The sequence below is a fragment of the Gossypium raimondii genome, chromosome 11, assembly GCF_025698545.1.
Source record: "Gossypium raimondii isolate GPD5lz chromosome 11, ASM2569854v1, whole genome shotgun sequence".
Lineage (NCBI taxonomy): Eukaryota > Viridiplantae > Streptophyta > Magnoliopsida > Malvales > Malvaceae > Gossypium > Gossypium raimondii.
In genome coordinates this window covers 2275337-2297545 of record NC_068575.1, presented here as the reverse complement: position 1 = coordinate 2297545, position 22209 = coordinate 2275337, and the positions used below count along the sequence as shown (strand labels likewise).

General features: G+C 29.0%; 1 protein-coding gene across 1 annotated transcript; it reads left to right on the top strand.

Annotated features, from left to right (window-relative positions):
* Nucleotides 1–14680: 14680 nt before the first annotated feature.
* LOC105761600 (glycosyltransferase-like At2g41451) lies at nucleotides 14681–21181 on the top strand. Its single transcript, XM_012579452.2, has 11 exons — nucleotides 14681–15203; nucleotides 16735–16884; nucleotides 16994–17046; nucleotides 17607–17715; nucleotides 17831–17965; nucleotides 18104–18148; nucleotides 18311–18498; nucleotides 19223–19364; nucleotides 19881–19927; nucleotides 20346–20433; nucleotides 20527–21181. Exons 1-11 carry the CDS (start codon nucleotides 14835–14837, stop codon nucleotides 20785–20787), a joined length of 1587 nt encoding a protein of 528 aa, XP_012434906.1. The 5' UTR covers nucleotides 14681–14834; the 3' UTR covers nucleotides 20788–21181.
* The last annotated feature ends 1028 nt before the right edge of the window (nucleotides 21182–22209 follow it).

Genomic DNA, 22209 nt, shown 5'->3' with positions numbered 1-22209 from the left:
CCCATTAGAGTTTGACACCTAGCTCCGTTGAATTTTAAGCCATTTGTTCAATTCCTTTTGGGTTTATGTTCAAGTAATTCAAAGTTCAAATTATCTCATATTTGGATCATTTCAAATTTATAATATTTAAAGATCAAATCAGTTTTATGTTCGAGTTGCTTTAGATTTAGGGTTTTTTTTAGTCATTCAAATTTGTACAAGTCGAATTTTTAAGTATTTGACACCTAAATTCGACTTTTTTTTAGTTGAAATTATTAAACTTTTATGATTAGAGTTAAATTCAGATTAATTGGATTTTTTCCCAATTATATGGAATCTCTCCATTTCATATTTCTCCAGAATTTGTGGTGAATAAAAGCATTGATGTTTAATGAGTAAAAGAGAACAACCTTACAAACACCATAGCAATCTTTGCCCATTTCTTACTGCTTTCATTTAATTTGAAACAGACAATGTGTTGCTTAATAAATGACACTTATGTTGTAAGAAATTCTATAAATAATTAAATCCAAACCATTTCATCCAATGATTATGGTCATTATCTTTGTAACTACAACAATAATTTTATATAAATAATTGAATCTTTACAATGAATTTTTTTTACTAAAAATTAAATTAGTAAAATAATTTGGTTGACTTGCGTTAAATTTATTATAGGTTCCGATAATATTTGTTCTTTGTAATACAACGATTAAAACTATTCATAATTTCTCTCTAACCCATAATTAGAAGGATAATGCGCTCCAGCGCACTCGAACCCACATCCTCCTACGTTAACATAATCCCCATAACAATCGAATTAAGACTCAATCAACCTCTTTACTTTTTTTTTAGATAATAACGTTAGTGGCATATATATTTCCTTTAGGTACAAGCAAAAAAAAAGGGTAATTTAATTTAATAATTACCTAAGAGTATATAATTATTAATCTTACATATATAGTTTTGTTGAATGTGGAATAAGTTTAGTAGTCAACTTGTTAGTTAACCATGTGCATTTTCTTATTTGGTAGGTCCAATAAGATTTAGCTTTTAAATTAAAACCATGACAAGTTGAAAAGCTTGATAGATGTCATTTCAACCACCTAAGCCCAATTAATGTTGCAAGAAATTCATCACTAATAGTATATATTTTATAATTTTTATTTATTATTTTTAGCGGAGATTAAAGTATAATTTTATATTTATTAATTTAAAATTATTTAAATGAATTTTTTCATTTTACGTGTGTGAGGCCCTGTCAGTTTAAAGATACATTGTAATTACTCTGACACAATAAATACATGGTAATTTTTAATAGATAAATTATTTAGTTGATCACTTATTTGTTTAGATATTTTCATTTTGGTCATTTAAATAGAAATATTTGCAATTTAATCATCGACATTACAATAATTAAACATTTTAGGCACTCTACTGTATAATCAAATGATAATATTAACGGTTAAATTAAAATTTTCATAATTGAATAATCAAAACAAAAACATACTAATAGTTGAATTTCATCGTACAATTCATTATATAACAAATTTTATAAATCAAGAAATGAGCATCAAATAAAGATATATGGTAATTATGTTGAACATTTTTATATATTTATATGATCATATTTTATATAAATATTTGAATACATGTAGGGCATAAATATCCAGCAACATAAAAATGAAAAACAAATGAAAAGTAGAAGTAATGATGAATCCAGCATTGTTGTGTAAGTGGTCTTCATATTGTAGCCTAACAAACAAGTAAAGAAACAGACTGAAATAGACATATGATAAATATGGAGGACCACATGTTAAGTGTTAACCCCATTTTAGGTGTGTGTGACCCAATTACTTTGTTATCATTGCATTCACTTTTTTGTTTTGCCTTTCAATTTAAAGGTGAATTTTTGCAATTAATTATTGTATTATAAATAAGTGTATTTGGTCGATTTTAGTTTCTGTATTTTTCGAATTTTAAAGTTTTAGTCCTAAATTAAATCGTAACAATTAAATTGGTTAGGTCGAGTTTTGCTATTAATTTTGTATTATGCGTAAGTTGTGGATTTAATTTCTATTCTCCAATTCGAATTTTTTAGTGATTGTACTTTGTTATTTTTAAAATTTTACTCTTGACTCAAATAGTGCTCGTTGACGGAATTACACGTGTGGTAATGGACATGAGATTTTGGAAATAGCTGAATATAACTAATTTAATGGCTTTGAAATTTCAAAATTAAAAAAAAAAAGTGCATGAAGTAAAATTTGATCAAATTAGAGTAAAATGATTAAATCCACCACTTATACATAATACAAGGACTAATAACAGAATTTGACCTAATCTAAATTATATTTCTACACATTTTAGCGTTGGCAATGTTACTAGTGCAAGAGGACATGGATTTAAACACGCTAAAGCCCGTTTATCCTTCTATTTAAAGGTTGAGAAGGGATTATAAATGATTTTAGGCATTTCTATATAAAAAAGTACAAACCTAACTTGACCCTCCACAGGCCTTAAAATGAAAGAAAATATCAAATTTTGGTGACTATAAGTGTAATTTACCCTTAAAAATATTCCAAGCTCGGGCCATGGAACATAGTTCCCAGGCCCAACCTGGTCCAATAATGAAGATTCTAAATACCTTATACAGAGGTCCACAGAGGAAGGTTTAAGGTGGGCTAATAGTACCTCAATTGCCTGGTTAGAATATATAATCCACTATGGAAGTCGAAGACTAAAATCATGGCTAACTGTGCTTTCTCCTTTAAAAATTTTGAATTTGTGTTTTCTTTTTTATCATTTCAAGCCTAATTTTATCCTATTTTTTATATGAAAATATAATTTAATACAAATTAAAAAATAAAATATATTTTTTTAAAACTATTTATTATTAAGCTAAACAATCCTCAAATATATTGCTTTCGTATATTTTACATGACTGAAAACATGATATCTCTTAGTGATAATTAATTCATTTTTTGTCAGCTTGGCCCGAACGCCATTGATTAAGCAAATCAAAGCTAAAAAAAAAATTTAAAATTTTCTTTTTAAGTTGTTTGATTTACAATTGGTTTGATATAACGAAGTGGTATTTTTTTTCAAGCAATTAAATTGGTTGTTTTTCAAATTTTGAGTCATTTTTTTTACTTCTTGTTCTTCATTTTATTGAATCAAACACAGGGACAGAATTGAAGTGGGTCACAAAGTAAAATTGTAAAATAATTAAATTACACGATGTGTAAGCGTTGAGGGTTCGATTTTTAAAATTAATATTAAATTAGCACAATGTATAAATGTGAGAGTTAAAAGTTGTTATTATACTATTTTAAAAGCTACCATGGTAACTTTTCGTTAGTCATTTAATGACCAGTGAATAAAAAAGAAAAAAGCGAATAGTTAACTGACAAAAAAATACTAATAAATAGATGATTACCAATATGCTTTATCCTAAAGTTTAAACTAATAGTGTTACCAAATTTACCATGCAATATTACAAATTCTATCAAATGAGTGAATAAAATGATGAAACATATATTATCCTAAGATTGATTATTTATTTAAAAATAAAAAATTGAAATTTAATGGCCAATAATACTTCACTTATACGCTTTTTTTTTTTATTATGCATGTTCGAGGTTTGTAATTGTTCCTCTTAATAATGTTATATCTAATATTCGAACTTATATTCTCCCCTTAAAAGTGCAATGTGTCTTACCATTGCACTCAGCCACTTCTAGATTCTTCTAACCCCTAAAAATTTCTGATTTTGCCCCCTGTGACTTGATTCTGCTAGAAATTTAAAAGTTATAGATTTTAATTACAAAACTTTAAAATTCAATTTTGATCCTAATTCTTGAATTCACACTATTTAGTATGATAATATGTTAAAACATGAAATCTAGATAAATAAAGATGAAATACACATAACAATTTCTATGCCCAAATCAAATGGCAAAAAGCTAAATACGTTTCTAGATAAAGTCTTGATTTTGAGTCAACGTAAAATAAAATAAAAATAATGGACCTGCTAATTAATTAAGCCATTTTCTAGTTGACTCTCGCAGCTACCATGAAACGCGCTGGACCCGCGGGCCGCCATAGATCCTTCCATCCCTGTTATGAGGAATATTCGAAAATTTCTAAAATAAAATGATTATGCTGAAAAATAGAATAAACGAAGAATATGTTTATTCTTTTTTTAAAATAGTTCATATATAATACGATAAAGGTGAAATTTATGTCTATATCTAATTATATATTTTATATATAATAAATGTAATGTTTGTTTGAAATCTAAAATTATCACTTTTAAGAAAATTCAATTACGTTTATTATAATAAATAATTTTAATCATTTTAAAGTCTAAAATATCAATCGAGGTAAGTAGTGTTGATTTCAAACAAATGTCATTTTAGGTTGGGTGAATCCGCGTTTTAAAAATTTTAAATTATTTTCAAGTTTAAGATTATTTCAATTTGAATGATTTTAAGGTTTAAATTATTACAGTATAAATAATTCCAACTCATGATCATTCTAGATTTAATTACTTATAATTGAGTCATCTTCATGACTGAACTATATAAGTCCAAATTATTACAATATTAAAGGAAGAAAAGGTAGATGTCAAGATTAAAACTTGTAACATGTAAGTGTCACATGAAACGTTTAATTAGGTAAAAACGTCTATTAGGAATCATATTATATTTTACTCTTTTTTACTCAAAAAAACTGAGTAAATTAGTTTTTGCACGTTAGATCAAATGGCAAATTGATCATTACTGTTAAAAATTTCATTCATTTCTATTTTTAAAAATTGGCCATTGTATGAAAAATGAGGTACACGTAGCATACCATGTGCAACCGTTTCGTTGTTATGTTAGCCAAGCTAGTTTTTAACAGTAGAAATTGATGGATTTTTTTAACAAAAAATACCTATTTACTATTTAATCTAGTGTACTATGACTAATTTACTCATTTTTTAGTAAAATGGGCTAAATATAATTTGACTAATAATATAGGGGCATCCACTATACTTTTACCTTTTAAATATTGTTTCAAATTTATTAGGTAAAAAGGCCTCTCTAGTCTCTCTCAATTTCAAAATTGAGGAAATTGGCCACTCTAAAAAAATTAGAGCAATTTTATCCCCGTCAATTTCGAAAGTGAGCAACTAAGGACAATTAATCACGACGTTAATGTTTTCCATCAATTGTACATGATTGTGTTCAGTATAATAACAAATTTAGCATTTGGTGTTTACACGTTTTGCCATTTTAGCCTTGTATCTAAAAAATTGACAAATTTAGCCTCAATATTTATACATCTACACAATTGTCATGAGATAAATTTGTTAAATTAGGACCAAATTGACCGAATATGTAAACTTTAAAGGTTAAACATGTTAGTATACCAATCAAAATGATGTACAATAGGTGAAAAATATTAACGCTATAATTAATTGTCCTTAATTGCTCACTTTTAAAATTAATTGATATTAATTGCTCCAATTCTTTTAGAAGCATCAATTTATTCCACTTCGAAATTGAGAAGGACTATAGTAGACATTTTACCAAATCATTACATTTTTTTTCCTACACATGTCTAGATGAAGCATAAACAGGAATATTCCACACCCTAAACGTGGCCCAAAAGAAACCAAGAAAAAAAGGTTCTCCGAAACCCATTAGTCAAAGAAACCAGCAGCCACAAATCAAACGGCTCTAATTAAATCAGAACGCTGACTCATAGAAATCTCCACGCACGTTTAAATAATGGCTTGAATCCCAAGGCAGTTTCTTCAACTGATTATTAACTGCCTATTTCCCCTCCCCTATAAATACCTTTCAAAATCCCATAATTCAATTATAACAACGCAAAAAATAATTTCCTTTTACTAAACACTGAATTTTCGAAGCTCCAAATTTCCATGGCAGGTCTTCAGTATAATTTCTTCCCTACTGATTTCTTCTATCCTCGTCCGGCACAATCTACGCCGTCTCCGGCCGTCGATTCTACTCCTCCGGCAGCTCTGACGACGCCGATCGAGGAGAAAAACATCGTCGACGATGATAATAAGAAGCCTCGGATCGTGGTTTACCGTGGCAATAAGATGAGTGTTTCCATTAGGAAACAAGGCGAACAGCGTGGTAGGATTTATGTGCGCAATCGAGTTGAGCAAATTAAGTTATCGCGAAACTAGATTTGTTTTCCTTCGTTGATTTTTGATTGCCGAAGAGAATTCGAACCGTTTTTGAATGTTTAAATTAGTTTTTGAGGATCTATTTTATGTAATTAAATCGATATTGTGTTGTTTTTAACTATTTTTCCAGTCATGGTTTAAATTCTCAATCAATGATGTTGGATTCTGAGTTTAAGTACATATGATTCGAATTTTTCCTTTTCTTTTGTTTTTTGTTACTGAAGGTAGAAAATTGTACTAAGTTTAGAATTTTAATTTTAAAATTGAAGTTTTAGGTAATTAGACCAGATCTTAGATGAATTTGATCCGAATTATCAGCATGCGAATCGGTAGGGTACGGTATGAATTTGATATTATCAAGCATGATATGATTAATGCATTAACAAAATTTATATTAATAAATTAAAAATTATATAAATATAGAAATCTTAAATAATATTATAATACGAATAATATGTAAATAAAATTTGAAAATATAAATTAATAATTTACATGTATATATGAGTTATTCTCTCTCTATATTTGATAATAATATTCCAATTTCGAGTGCACAAGGCATTCCTTTTATGACACATGTCCAAATACAAATAAAGTCTTTTTTTTATAGATTTGTTAATAATGATTAAAGTTCAATTTTGATCTTTATATTATACTTAAATTCTAAATTTATTTTTTATACTTTAATTTTTCACATAATTTAATACTAATTTCTATAATGTCATAACTAGTCTAAATATTTTGTTCTATTAAAATATTAGCGTACACGTGCCTAAATACGCAATATTTTTATTTTTAAGATTATATAATAATTATTTCAATTTTGATCCCTATGATATGTTCAAATTTGAAATTAGATCTATAAACTTTAATTTTGACATAATTTGGTACTTCAAATTTTATAATGTCATAATTAATCTAAATACTATGCGTACAATTGTAGATTTAGTCCATATTCTTCAATTGGATCATTCTAAGTCTTTATATTTTTCAATTTGAGAAATTTCAGTCTTGATGTAAATAATCATTGCAAATCCATTAACTAGATTTTAATTTAGTAATATGTGAAAATAACAAGCTAATATGGCATTACACATATGATAATATGTATAATTAGATTAACAATTATCAGTTGGTGAGAATTAAAATTTAAAATTTTAAAAAGTATAGGACTAAAATAACTAAATTAAAGTATAATGACTAAATACACAACTTTTATAAAGTATAAGGACTAATAGTAAAATTTAACGTAAATACATCTTTCTAATTTAATACTTTACAAACATTCCACATATTATGCAAAAAGTTAACCGTATTAGTGTTTCTTTCTTCACGATAACATAGGCCAATCAATGGGCGGCACATGGATTTTAAAATCCATGTTAAATGCTTATATAGATATTTCATTTAATCTAATATAAATTTTAAAGAAAATTTGTTATTTTAATGGAAAACCCATCTTATGTCAACTTCTCCATCTTCCAATTTCCATGCTTCCTCTATTCATTCTCTCTCTTAATTTTACTTATGAAACACGTTATTAAATTATTAATACGTTTACGTTTTAATTATTTAATTTTAAAAATAATAAAAGGGTCATCGAATTATTTAAAAATTTTATTTTAAATCATTAGGCTATTAAAATCGATATTGTATGATTTTTTTTATTTGCACCGCTTACACCAATTAAAAGTTCTCATTCATATTCTTTTCTAAAATTTAATTTTTTTCTTTTCATAAAACAACTTTGAACGTTATGAATTTACGAACCAAAATCAAAACAACTTTTTTATTCGATCTTCGGCACAGACGGTTTAATCGAATTGGATCTAATGTATGTTCCTCTACTCGTCAATGGGTACTGATTAGACCTGTCCATGGCCGGGCCAGGCCGGGTTCGGGCTGGGCCCAAAAAAATTTTTTGCCCGATTCTTAGGCCCAGGCCCGGCCCGGCCCGAAATATGGGCCTGAAATTTTGCCCAGGCCCGACCCGAGAAAAAATAATAAGCCCGGCCCGGTCCGGTTTTTAATAAACATAAAAAAATATTTTAAAAATGAAAAAATAAAAATAAAAATATTTTTAAAGTATTTTAAAATTAAAAAATAAAAATAAAAAATATATATTTATTATATTCGGGATGGGCCGGGCCGGGCTCGGGCAAAAAAAGTTGAGCCCGAGCCCTGCCCATTTTTTAAACGGGCCTCATTTTTTTGCCTAAGCCCATATTTCGGGCATATATTTTTACCCAAACCCTCCCATATTTCAGGCGGGCCGTCGGGCCGGGCCGCCCGGCCCATGGATAGGTCTAGTACTGATACACCATGTGGATCATTGAATCATCATTTAGAGCTTGCCAGCAATGACTTTTTTTTTTAAATAAACCCTTTAAATTTCAATAACATAAATAATTTTTTTTGAATATTTTAGTAACTTAAATTAAAATTTTTGAATAGTTCCAGTGACTATTTTATAACTTTTTAAAGTTGAGTGACCAATACAAATGGTTTAGGGCCAGTTCTTCATTGTTTAAAAAAAACACTTTTGACTCCAAAAGCACTTTTGGAAGAAAAGTCATGCGAAACAATTTTTTTAGGTGAAATTTTAGCTTTTCAGAAGTGCTTTTCAAAAGCACTTCTAAAAAAAAAAAGCTAAAAATTTTAGATTTTTCTCTCCCAAAAACACTTTTGGTGCTTAATTACTTTTTACCCCTCCAATAACATAGTAATTTCCTTTTTTTTTTGGCTTAATTACAAATGTGTTAAAATCATTAATTAAAAATAAAAAATATTTTTAAAATACTAATTACAAATATTTAATGGTTATATTTAAATATTTGAAACCATTAAATATTTGAAATATAGTTTATATATTCTAATTAAATTTTATAAACAATTAATATTTATTGCTTAAAAATATTTAAAATTTATATTTCATATATTAAAATATTAACAAGAAGTTATAATATTTTTATATTCTTACTAAAATATAATAATATTAACTAATTTAAATATTATTTAAATGCATATTTGTTACTTGATAATAACATGTCTAAAATTGACATTTTATTTCTTAAAAGCACTTTTTGAAAGCAATGCTAAACACTTAAATTTTAAATCAAACTTTTCAAAAGCACTTCTCAATAGCACTTTTCTTCAGTACTTTTCAAAAGCAATGAAGAACCGGAAGTGACCGTGGGTGTGGTTTACCCTTTATTTAATGCAAAATTTGGTCTTTGAACTTGGTAATTAGGTCTAATTTAATAATTGTATTGATTTTAATCCACTATGGTGTCTAAACTTGGTAATTAGGTCTATTTTTATTCTTGAACTTGGAAAAGCGTAAAAGTTCAATGATGTGGCACTTTGAGATTGTGCCACATTATTAGATCCATTTTTTTTAGGTGATGACATGACATCATCTCATAGTCTTGTACCATCAAACTTCTTTTTTTCAATATCAAGAATTAAAATTGTGCTAATTGCTAAGTTTAAATACCAAAGTGGACAAATATATATATATAGATCAAGGTAGTTGGTACTACATTGGTGTACACATTGTTTTATTTATTTATTTATTGAAACTAGTATGTATTAGTATTGACTTGTTTCAATGTACCATTTCAATTGATCGATATTTTGAAAAATATTTAATATATGTATATAAAAATATTCACAAGTATTGAATTAATTATATTAAATAAATTTCAGATATAAAATATTTATGTATCAATCGATGCATAAATGTTTTGGTAAATATTTTTACAATTTGTTATCGTAGTAGTAAAAAGTTAGAAATTTTATATGTTTTTAATATTATTCATGCACCAGTTGGGTGCATAATGTTCCGACTAATGTAAATGGAGTTGGATAGAATGATCCGGTGAGATCGGTACAAATTAAAATTTTAATCGATGCGAAAAAAATTTGATTGTAAAGATTTATTATTAGAATGGTACATACCAAATACGAAACCAACTAAACTAAAATAGATACCAAAAAATATATTTAATTATTAAATTAAGGGTCAAATTTTTTATTAACCCTATTTTTTAATACAAAGCTTTATCCATTGACTTTCTTCTCCACTTCCTTAAGAAAAAAGCCCAAAATCCAAAGCTCCATACATTTATAATGCAAAACTCATGTGGAGAACAATGTTTTGTCTCACAATCCTAAGCTCCATCCATTGCCTCTTTGCATTCATCAAGAGTCAATATTTGCAATAAAAAACAACCAATGCAAAACAAGAAAAGGGTTGGGTATTGAAGAAGAGCTTAAAAGAAAGAGCATTGAAAGAAAGGGAGTGTGGTGAATTTTTGTTGAGCTTGGGATTCTATAGGGACTAAATTATTAAAAATGGAATGATATTTGGGAAATTATATGATTTTAGTAAAACAAAAATTAAATAAAAGATTTAAAAAATTATAAAATTCAAAGAATTAGTGATATTTTGATTTAACGATAAGATTGGGATCATAAAAATTTAAGATCTCAATTCATGCATCATTTAACAGTAGATCTTGGGATTAAATTTTGAGGAGCTTAATATATTGTTTTATAATTTATTGAAAATATTAAATCAACTGAAAAATAATATTTTAGTAACTTAAATTTTTCGAATACGTTTGATCATTCATAATAATAAAACAAATGATAGAAATTTTCAATGAAAAGTGTGAAAATAATAAGCAGATAAGGGCTATTTATCAATTAATGTTTAATTTTTTCAATTCTTATTATTTTATTTTATTTCTTTTAACATTATTCTTTAAATAATTTATTCTTAAAATTTTCAACATTACATCAAATAGTCTAATTATATATTGTATTCAATTTTTAAAAATACTAAATAAATTTTATAACTTAAATTCAACACTTAATTTTTCAGTTTATCTAATAAATCTAACTAAAATTTCAAAAATTTAGGAGTTGAATGATTTTTTTCTCAAAAGTTGGGGACTAATAAAAATTTTAAAAGTTTTTCAAGATTAAATAGAATTTGAAAAACAAATTAAAATAGGTTGATTAAAAGCAAAATGAAAATTTTATTAAAATTTTCAATAAATTTTTAAGGGGAAAATTAAAGTTTTTATATTTTTGGGAGGAGCAAAGCCCTCTTGGCCTCCATTACAGTCCACCTCTAGTCTTATTCTGTGCAGATCATATTTGGGTTCTCCCAATATTTATTTTTATAAGTTTCACTTGTGTAAATACTTCGATTATCAATTTATTTGTAATTTGTATTAATTAATTATTATTTTAAATTATTTAGATAAATATTCAATTGCAACCATATAAATATATTAAAGAGTTGAAGATATTGAAATTAGTGATTGACAAAACATAATGGAGGGTGATGTTAGAGAGGTATAGTTGGAGGCAAGTGGTTTGTTCGGTTAATCATTATAACATTGATTATTTTCCAAACAACAACATGTTTGAATAATTAGATAAGGTTTGAAGCAATCAAACATCATTTTAAATATTATTTTTATTCTTAAAATTAAATAAATGAGAAAAATAAAAGAATAAGCATTTTGAGTAAATGGGATTACAAAGCAATTCAGATAATGCTGATCATACATACCACTTAGGTTCTTTTATTGTTATTGTTATATAAATGAAAAGGGATCTGAAAATATAAAAATATAAATTTGTAAATGTTGTCATCATTGAAAGTAGAAAGATATAACATACTTTCAAATAGGATTTATGTAGAACTATTCATGGGTCGGGTTACTCTTTCAAATCTGAAAGTTTGCTCAAAATGTGAGAGGGTTTGAAAAAATATTAAGTTCGAAAAAATGGGTTTAGATAAAAATTTTAGGCCCATTTCAAATATGGGTTGAACTCAAATTTGAACATTCAATACTTGAGCCTGATCTAACCTGTTTTAAGTTAATAATGTTTCATATTATGTAATTTTTATATATTAAAATATATTATGGTGATTATATGTAAAAGTTTAATAAATATATATTAAATATTAAATTAAAAATAATATAAATATATTTTAAAAAATTTAAAAATGTAATATTGGTGGGCCAAAAATGAGCTAGAGTTAACCTTTTACAAATATGGACGGGCTTTAGCAAAATTTTATGTATATATTTCGGGTCGTGCCAAGCTTGGGCAAGCATAGAGTGTGTTACTATCATGGATAGGCTCGACCCATGAACACATTTAACGAATAGGGACAAAGGCAAAGGGGTATGAAGTGGTCTTAGCCATCCACTAAAATGATAGATTTTTCATTTAGGCCTTTGAATTTTTATGAAATTACATGTTATTATAATAATAAAATGGTACTTTCACCTTTTAATAAAAACAATTTTGCTTTACATGGAAATAAATATGATTATGGATCGGGTTGAATTAATTTTGTAACATTTTGAAATCTCTTTGTTAAGCTCATTCGAAATGGATCATGACACCTCAAATAGCTAATGTTATTATTTTAAAAATAATAAAGTGTAAAAAAATACTTATATACTATACATATTTGGTTAATTTGACCATTATTGTTCTTTTGAGTTAAAATTGGCTTTCAACCTTTAAAAAAAGTCAAATTTAACCATTAACTTTTCAAAAACTACCAAATTGATAATTTTTAATGAAAAAACTAACTAAAACGTTAAATTTTTAAATATAGAAGCTTGCATGACAATCTGCATGTACTCCATGCTAATTTTAGTTTGATATATAAGATAAATAGTGTCATATAAACACGAAGCATATATGAACCACCACACATGTTGCTATGCCAACTTCATTAAAAATTAATGTTTTAGTCAATATTTCTATTAAAAAATAATTTGACTCTTTTAAAAAGTTAAGAGTCAAATTTAACTCAAGAAAAAATAAAAGCCAAATTAAAAATATATATACCTTAAGGACTAAATTTGATATTATACCTTATAATAATTCATATCATATTTGTTCTACTTACAGCAAGCATACATGGAAAGAGGCTAATATTTGGAAAGAAAGAAAATAATGACGATGTTTCTATTTTAACTTGCTAACAAATATGACCAAATTTTTTTTCTAAAATTGAGAATTTATTTATTACGTATTTAAAATTTAAATCTAGAGTTTTATTTCTTGAAATTGAGCTTAAACTTTTATGTGTATAATTTATTTTATTTTTATAAAAGTTTTAAGAACCAAATTAAATCACTTGGTTGAACTAAAATCAATTATATTATTAAAAAATGGCTATAAATTAATAAAAAATAAAACAAACAATTCAACTGATTTTTATTTTTTGATTTTTTAATTATTATTGAATTAATTAAACAAAAAAATGCTATTATAATCAACGTGACTTTCTTTGTCACTAAGGAAAAGGAAAAGGAACTTTCTATAAAAGTCAAAACTCCTTTATTTAGCAACAAAACTTATAATTACTTTCGATTTATAGATTAACACCAGAAATTATTCATAAATATTTCTTTTTTTGTTTAATACAAATTTTGGAACGCTAATAATTATCGTTTTAGATTTCTTTACTGTTTATTTTATATATATTCCATCTTTTCCTTCCCTTTCATGAATATAAGCAAATAAATGATAAAATAATAATCTCAGACTTGAATAAGTATATAATAGTTTAAAGTTATTTTATGATAATAAAATATCTCACTATTTCTTTTGGGATAATGCAATTTTAGTCATTGAGTTCGATAACTTTATTCAACTTGATCTTTTAACTTTTCTTGTTTATATTAGTCCTTCAACTTGACAACTTTTTTTAATTTTGGTTCGTGTGATGATATGATACTCTAAAATTGTGCCATGTCATCATCTATTTTTTTTGCTAAAATATTATAAATTTGCATGTGGAAAATATATCACCACATGAATTGAAATTGAGGAAAGTTGTCAAGTTCAAGATTCACGGTAGATAAGAAAAAGTTTAGGGACTAAGTTGGGAAAATTTAACAAGTTCAAAGACTAAATGTTGTTTTATCTTTTTCTTATGCAATGTCTATTTCTACCTACATAGATCCTACAAACTCATCATCATTTGAAGGAAAATGTGCATTTAACTACTTTCAAACTCACATCAACACTTAGAGCTAGGAATTTTTTAAAGGTTAAGTATCTTTTTAAGGTTTGAACTTGGTAACTATTCTCGTAACTTGAATTTTTTTTGTCTAAGTTAAGTTTTGAACTTGAGAATTATTCCCACATTGAGGGCTTGAATTTTTTTGTCCAAGTTAGTCTCTGATATTTTATTGAAAACCCTAAAGTTTAGGCCTTAATGGGAGAACATTGTTAAGTTTAGGGTCTAACTTAAAAAAGTATTCAAGCCCCAATATGAGAACAATTGTCTAATTCAAGCCCCAATGTGGAATTGTTGTCAAGTTTAGGTCCCTAATAGTAATTTAATCTTTTTCTAATTATACAGGTTCATTGTTATTAATTAATTTAATAAAACTGCTAAACGCCAAAAGCAAAGGACAAAACGGCTTTGTTCTATGCGTGTTGTCATTCTCTCTTTCGCCAACCTTTCTCCTCAGTTTCAATTTCTTGTTTCTCCCCTCAATTCTCTCTCCAAACAGCCTACACACACACATATATACATACACGGTCACACACAAATTGTCCCATTTATATATATGTTTCAAGTTCTACATTACACATTTTCATGGCGGGTCTCCACTCTTCTTCAAGACCCTCCTCTTCTTCTTCCCTTTCATCATCATCATCATCATCATCATCATCTTCCTCTCAACAAGTCTTTACTTCTCGTCTCCTCTTGCTTTTGACTCTTCTCCCATTAACCCTTGCTTTCTTTGCTTTCGTTCTCCAATGGCGTGGCGGTTTAACCGACCCGGTCACCCGTTGGTCTCCAGACCCGTTTCAGTTCCCTGGTATGGATAATCCTGGCTCGAACGTTGGATCGGATCGGCGTTCCGGTTCGGATTGTGTCGATCTTTTGGGTCGAAGCAAGTCCCCGGCTTTCCCTTATTTTAAGGATTGGAAATTCGATGTCGGGTCGGATCTTAACCCTAAGGTTAGTTGGATTTTCGGGTCTTCCCCCCCTTTTTTTTTTGAATTGATGGAAATGCGTATATTCATATTCTTTGATGCGCTTTTTTCAGGTTTATATTTCCCAGAGAATCTGAATCATAGTGAATTTCATGTCCTTTTTTTCCTGGAATTTAACTACCTATTTTCTATGTTAAATTATACTTTTTTTCAGCCTAGAATTTTCGTAAAATTAAAATAAGCAAGGGTGAAATTAGATGCAGATTAAGATTAGCTTCAACTGCTAAATGGGTTGCATCTTATTATTATATATGTATTCGTATAAATTACACAATTAAATAATATTATATTTATATAATTAAAGTGGGTTGGATCTGGTTCGAACAGTGAATATCGGAATTAAGGGTTAATTTCTTTTTTTCTAAATTTATTTTTCGTATATGATATTTTATTCATGCTCACTCTAAAATGGGCTGATTAGATTTTCCAAAAGTTAGGATAAATAAATATTAAAAGAAGGACTAATTTATAAGAACGAGATTATTTTTAGAATTTTAAAATTTAGAAGTAGGATTAACAGATTGCAATTAGTTTTTAAAAAATATATTTTAGTATACATAGTGGTTCGTGTAGCTGGTTAATCCTGATTGTGGAGTTAAAAATTTTCTTTGGCGAATGAGATAATTTTTCTTAATATAATAACCTAAATAATCTGGAATGCTGTAAATGTATATTTACAAGTTCCAACAAAGCTAGTAAAGTAAAAAATCAAGCATTTCCTTTTGATCATGCATCTGTGTATTGTAAAATGAAGTCCCTTTTCATGAATTTTGAAATTGAATGAAGTTAATATGTATATTTAGAATTTTTGCATTTTGTAGAAGTTATTGGTGGATTTCAAATTTATTTTGTCTTGTTGTAAATGGACATCCTTTGAAATATAGCCCATGTTGCTTCTTGTAGTATCCGTGTCCGATGCATACCTGAGATATAACCCTCTAAAGATCTTTCAAATACATGAAAAACTTAGCCTCTCTTTAGCACATGCATGAATCTGATGCTCATATTCAAGTCCATGTGACATAATTTATGGCAGCAAACCTTTTTTTTTTTTTTTTAAATGCAAGGATATATTAAACCTTCCTTTGAAATTCCACTAAAGCAGAAGGCTTTCATCGTATTTTGAAATTTTTCTACGCTTTTCAGGATGTAAATTTAAAGAAAATTGTTAAGTGTATGGTTTTCTATGATACAGAGTTATGTTTGTATCTTAAAGACACTTATATTCTCTTGGTTTTTCTTTTCTCAATCAGTATCCAATAGTTTGTAAGTTATTAATTACAATACTGAAACTGTCTCCTAAGTTTGTTCATCAGAAAAGAGAAAGATCCTGAAAGATTCTTCCTTTCACTTTTAGTGGTTGTTTCAATCCCAATTATCACATTTTTAAAGATGTCTTTTACTGTACATGGATCATTATTATCACCGATGTATGTGTTTTGATGAATTGTGGATGCTATTTCTTACCTTTGTTTGGTGGTTTTACTGTATGCCAGATATGTATTATTTCAAGTACTTCTGCAGGATTAGAACAGACACTACCATGGATCTTTTATCACAAGGTTATTGGAGTTTCAGCCTTTTTCCTTTTTGTTGAGGGGAAGGCTGCCTCTCCTAATGTATCTAAAGTCCTTGAATTGATTCCAGTGAGTAAAAATCTTTGTTCCTCCTTTTCATTTTCTGTACCTTGTTTTTTATGTTCTACTGTTTATTCCACTTTGGCCCTGTTGCTATCTACAAAATCATCTTTTGCAGGGGGTGAAAGTGATTTACAGAACAAAAGAATTAGAGGAACAACAAGCTAAAAGGTTGGTACATGATTGGTTGGATTAGGATAACAAAAAGCTCTTATTTTCTATTGGTCCTGTTCCAGAAGGCACTTTTTGCACTTTCTTCTTTCTAAACGAAATATTAATGATTCTTGGAAAAGTCAATGTTAGAGAGTAAAGAAGAGACCTACTTTTAGTCTTGGAATTGTAGTGTTTTGGCAGCAATGAAATCTAAGCTTCCATTTATGGACCAAAATACTATTCTGGTAAGCCCACAAAATCAGAATAAATTACACATGTTGGGAGACATGAGCTCTGAATTAAATAATGCTATGTCCCTTGCTCTAAAACTGGAGATGACCTGTAACAGTTCTAAATTTACTGTTAGATTGTAAGCCATCGTCCTTTCTTTTTTTTTTGATATGTATGTTAATGTGGTTTTGTGTTATTTTATTTTTTAATGGATAATCAGTTTGCTTCCATATGATGGTGCCTTGAGATGTCCTTTCTTACGTTTCTTACTTTTCTGTTTTATGTCCCTTGAATCTGACTTGATGTTTCTTCTATCTCTTTCTCCAATTTCATTTTGGTGCCTGTAGTCGGATTTGGAATGAGACCTGGTTGGCAAGTTTCTTCTACAAACCATGTAACTACGAGTTGTTTGTGAAGCAATCCCTTAATATGGAAATGTCTATTGTCATGGCAAGGGTATTTTATTACATTTTTATCTCTGGCATAATATATAGTTACGTATAGCATAGATTCATATTGATGTTAAGCTATGACTCTTATCCTTACTATTCTTTTCTTATTTCATTTATAGGATGCTGGCATGGATTGGATTATTCATCTTGACACCGATGAGCTTATACATCCCGTGGGTGCTCGCGAGTACTCTTTGAGACAATTACTGGCAGGTGTACCTGGAAATGTTGATATGGTTGTCTTCCCAAATTATGTGAGTGGAGCTGACTCCATAAATTTAGATAAAGTTAATTGTGTTTATTTTGGTGATAAAGAGGTTTAGTTGGCAAAGTGATATTTATCTATGGTTGTTCTTTACACCACAAGCAATTAAACCGTATAAAATTTTCAGGAAAGCAGTGTTGAGCGGGATGATATCAAGGAACCTTTTACTGAGGTATAATCTCCTCTATCAATTTCTCATGCTTTGCTTAATATTAGTTTGATGGGAAGATTGTTAAGTTTCTCTCTTACTCCTGGAGTGATCCAATTTTTGTTGCTGGAGTTATGATCATGTACGCTTTCATTGCACTTGATTGTATCTTCTAATGTGGCATAGGTCTCAATGTTCAAGAAGAACTATGATCATCTTCCCAAGGATGTGTATTTTGGCAATTATAAAGAGTCAACCCGTGGTAATCCAAACTACTTTCTGACCTATGGAAACGGGAAATCAGCTGCTCGTATTCAAGATCATCTTCGGCCTAATGGTGCACATAGATGGCATAACTACATGAAGACACCAAAGTACAGTATTTCTCTTTTTCTATTGATTTTTTGTGAATGAATTTATAGTTAAAATTATTGTTATGTTTATTTAGCTATTGGAAGTTTTCATGCATCTTTTCTATAGCAGTGTTGCCAAGGTACTTGCCACGGTGCTAAGGCTCGGTGCACACCTAGTGTGAACCATTTGTGCCTAGGCGCACTCTTTCAAGACCAAAAGAATAAAAATGCACACATAAGTTTCGTTCTTTTTCTTTAGTTTTTAGTTTTTTTATTTATCTGCTTCAAAAGAAAGATAATATTAGATTTCTTTACTAGAATTGAACATTGGGTAATAATCTTAATATAGTCCATGTGTTTTCTCTTGAAGATTGAAGTGAAAAAGCATTGAGCTTTCTGTTATAATGACTTTTAGTTAATTAGTATGATAATTCTTCATTTTGAAACTGTTAAACAATAAATAAAGCAAAGCAGATTCTTTATGTTCTATTGACAAAATCATAAATTTTAGCTTATTCTGGGGGCTAGTTGCTTAGTTATAAATTTCAAGCTTATTCAAATACAGTGCACAGAGTTTCTTTGTTATATATATACTATTAATTATTTCTGTTTAAAGCCTTGAGCTTTTGACAACATTTTTATGTCCCTTTTTTTAACTAATCATTTACTTTATGGTTGAATAGCACATCTTTCCTTTCTTATGCATGGGTATATAACCACCTTGATTTTGTGTAATATTTCATAGTGAGATCAAATTGGATGAGGCTGCTGTTCTGCATTATACATACCCCAAATTTTCTGATCTAACCTCAAGGCGTGATCGATGTGGTTGCAAGCCTACAAAGGAGGATGTTAAAAGATGTTTCATGTTAGAGTTTGATAGAGCTGTAAGTTCTAATTGATTTGCACCATCAAATTCCTTTTATTTGTTTCTTAACCTGCTTATTGTTTTGTGATTTTTTAGATCTATTTCACTGATCTGCAATTACTCCGAACCTGATTGTATCGATCAAGTTTAGATATTAATGTACTTATGTAAAGCACATCCCGAAAAAAGGAGCATTAAAAGTTAAAGCAGAGGTGTCAAAGCCATAGTACATGGTTTTTGACCTGCTCTTTGCATTACAATCATGTTAAGTAAGTCTGCCACCACAAGGTCATCATGAAGTGGTATTTATGTGACTTTTGACTTAGAAAGAAAAATTGTATTAACATTCGACTATACTTGTAATGTTTGTAGTTTGTACTAATTACGGAAGGAAAAGGTTGGTGAGTTCACTATGATGATTACATGTTTATTGATGCTGCTTTCTGGGGTTCTTGATCAGTGATGAACTAGAAATGATACAGCTAAATAGTTTAGCTTAGTTTGCTTTTACTTTTTTCATGTTTTATTTTTGCAGGCATTCATAATTGCTTCAACTGCAACGGAGGAGGAAATGCTTCACTGGTAATGCTCATATGTTAGCTGTCCTCCATTTCATGTTTTTTGTTTCAAATTTGAACCAAACAGAGCTTTTGATGTTGCATGTTACAAGCTAGGATTTCTAATTCTTACCTTAAAAAAGTTGCGTTATGAGAAGCTACTATTCTGAATAGCACCTTCAGATCGAAGGGATGTGATCTTTGATTATTGGTTCCTTGAGACCCTAAAATAATCTAAGTCAAACATTTAACGATATGTTTAGGCTGTCAAATGTCTACACTTTGCAAATTGTTAGGTTGTCTAAGAATCGTTTATGATGATCCTCATTTTACTTTCCACAAGTAGACATGCATGTTTCTCAATAATCAAAATTTGTTTTATAGTGGTGTTGGACCGGAGTATATATTTGTCTTCTTCAGATAATATTCATCTTTTTACTCAGGTACCGTGAGCATGTAGTGTGGACTGATAAGGAATTGAAGTTGAAACTTTTGAGGAGGGGCATCTTAACTCGGATTTATGCTCCCATGGTTTGTAAAAATTTTGAGTTTCTGGCTTTTTTACTGATCTTTGTGATGGATTATTTCATTGATGACATGACCTTTCCTTTCCTTTGTTCACAGGTTATAATTCAAGGACTTAGGGATTCAGGGCTTTTCGGTTCCGTAATACAATCGGCACAAACGACTCTCTCAAAGGACACCAAGAGTAGCAACACTTCTAGAGTAGATAAACCTGGAATGATTTCATCCAGAAAGATCGGTGTCAAAGAAACAACAGCAACTGCCCGAAGGATCTTGGAAATACCCAACGAAACTTCTTACGATTCAGCCATCCCACCACTTTCTCCTCCAATCCTGGATGATCTTCACATCGGAATATAACAACACATCAGACTCACTGCGATTACTGCTGCCTCATTGTTCCTTCAAAGAGTTGGAGAATTGAATCGAAACTCGATGGATGGGACAAGTTGGTTAACGCCAGTTTTGATGGGGCATTTCAGTATTCGGATTCCAGGGGGCTATTCCCGATCATTACCCAAGCGGCACTGTACATTTTAAGGTTTCGATCAAATAGTAGAGGTTGGTGCATCTTTTTGATATTAATTTTAGGATGCCATAACATGAACCTCAGGTTATAGAAGACAGTGAACTTTGTATCATTCAAAATTGAGGAATGGCACATTGCTGTTCCATTCTTTTGCATTTTACCTCATGGATTCTTGCTTTCTCTGATTTTGCTTCCAGTGATAATTTTAAAGATCATTGCAGGCTATATTTGTTGTTGTGGCTGTTTGATGAAATTCAGGTGTTTGTGGGCTGGGCTTAGGCTTCGTCGGCCTGGGTTGGCTCGTCTTACTATTTTTATAACTAAATTTAAATGATCCTTTTATTATTTTTTGAACAGTGAAATGGGCCAATTTTGATAAATTCAAATTTTAATTTAGGTTAACTTGGTCATTAACACTTCTAGCTACTCTTAGAGGATCAAAAGTGTTGTTATAGTTGAAGTGTCCCCATTTACCTTGAAGTTCTGGTTTTAAAGTTTGAGTTAAATTTGATATAAAATTTTAACTACTTAAATTCATTTGATTAGGCTGAATTGAACTCGTATAGACCTTCAAATGTGAGTTCAAATTGGAGTTTTTAATATTAATTATAAATAAAGTGGCCGTAAATTACTTTTAGAGTTAAAAATTAAATATTCAATATGTCAACTGTTAGACCTTCATGAACCTCAAGATATACCTAAAGATAGTTTGACTCATGTCTCTCCATGGAGTGAATATTATAGAGAACCACGCATAGTCTACCTATCAACCAACAAAGGCTCATGCAAACAGTTTGTACACTCTTGTTAATCTAACAGTTAATAATTTGGGGGCCAAAGAAGGTTATACAGTAACCTTCATGAGTTTGTTAGGGAAGTTGATGTTCTACGTGTAGATGGTGAAGAATTGTAATATAGTTAAACATGTATTCAAAAAGATTACCGATTAATTACCCAAACCTTCACCATCTACACCTCCAACGCAAACTTCCCTAACAAACTTGCGAAGGTTACTATATAACCTTCTTTGGCCCCCAAATTGTTAACCATTAGATTAACAAGAGAAAGTGGGAGATGAGTTGTCAAGAAGAATAATTAGAGGACGGAGAAGAAGGTTTTTTGGCAAGAGATTTTAGGTTTTTAAGGGAAAAGCATGTACTAAGAATGTGTAAGTAATTTGCATTAACGTTATAGCTGGAGACAAATTTAATCCCGTGTCCTAAGGCCGTTGATACAAATGTCTGATTTGATAT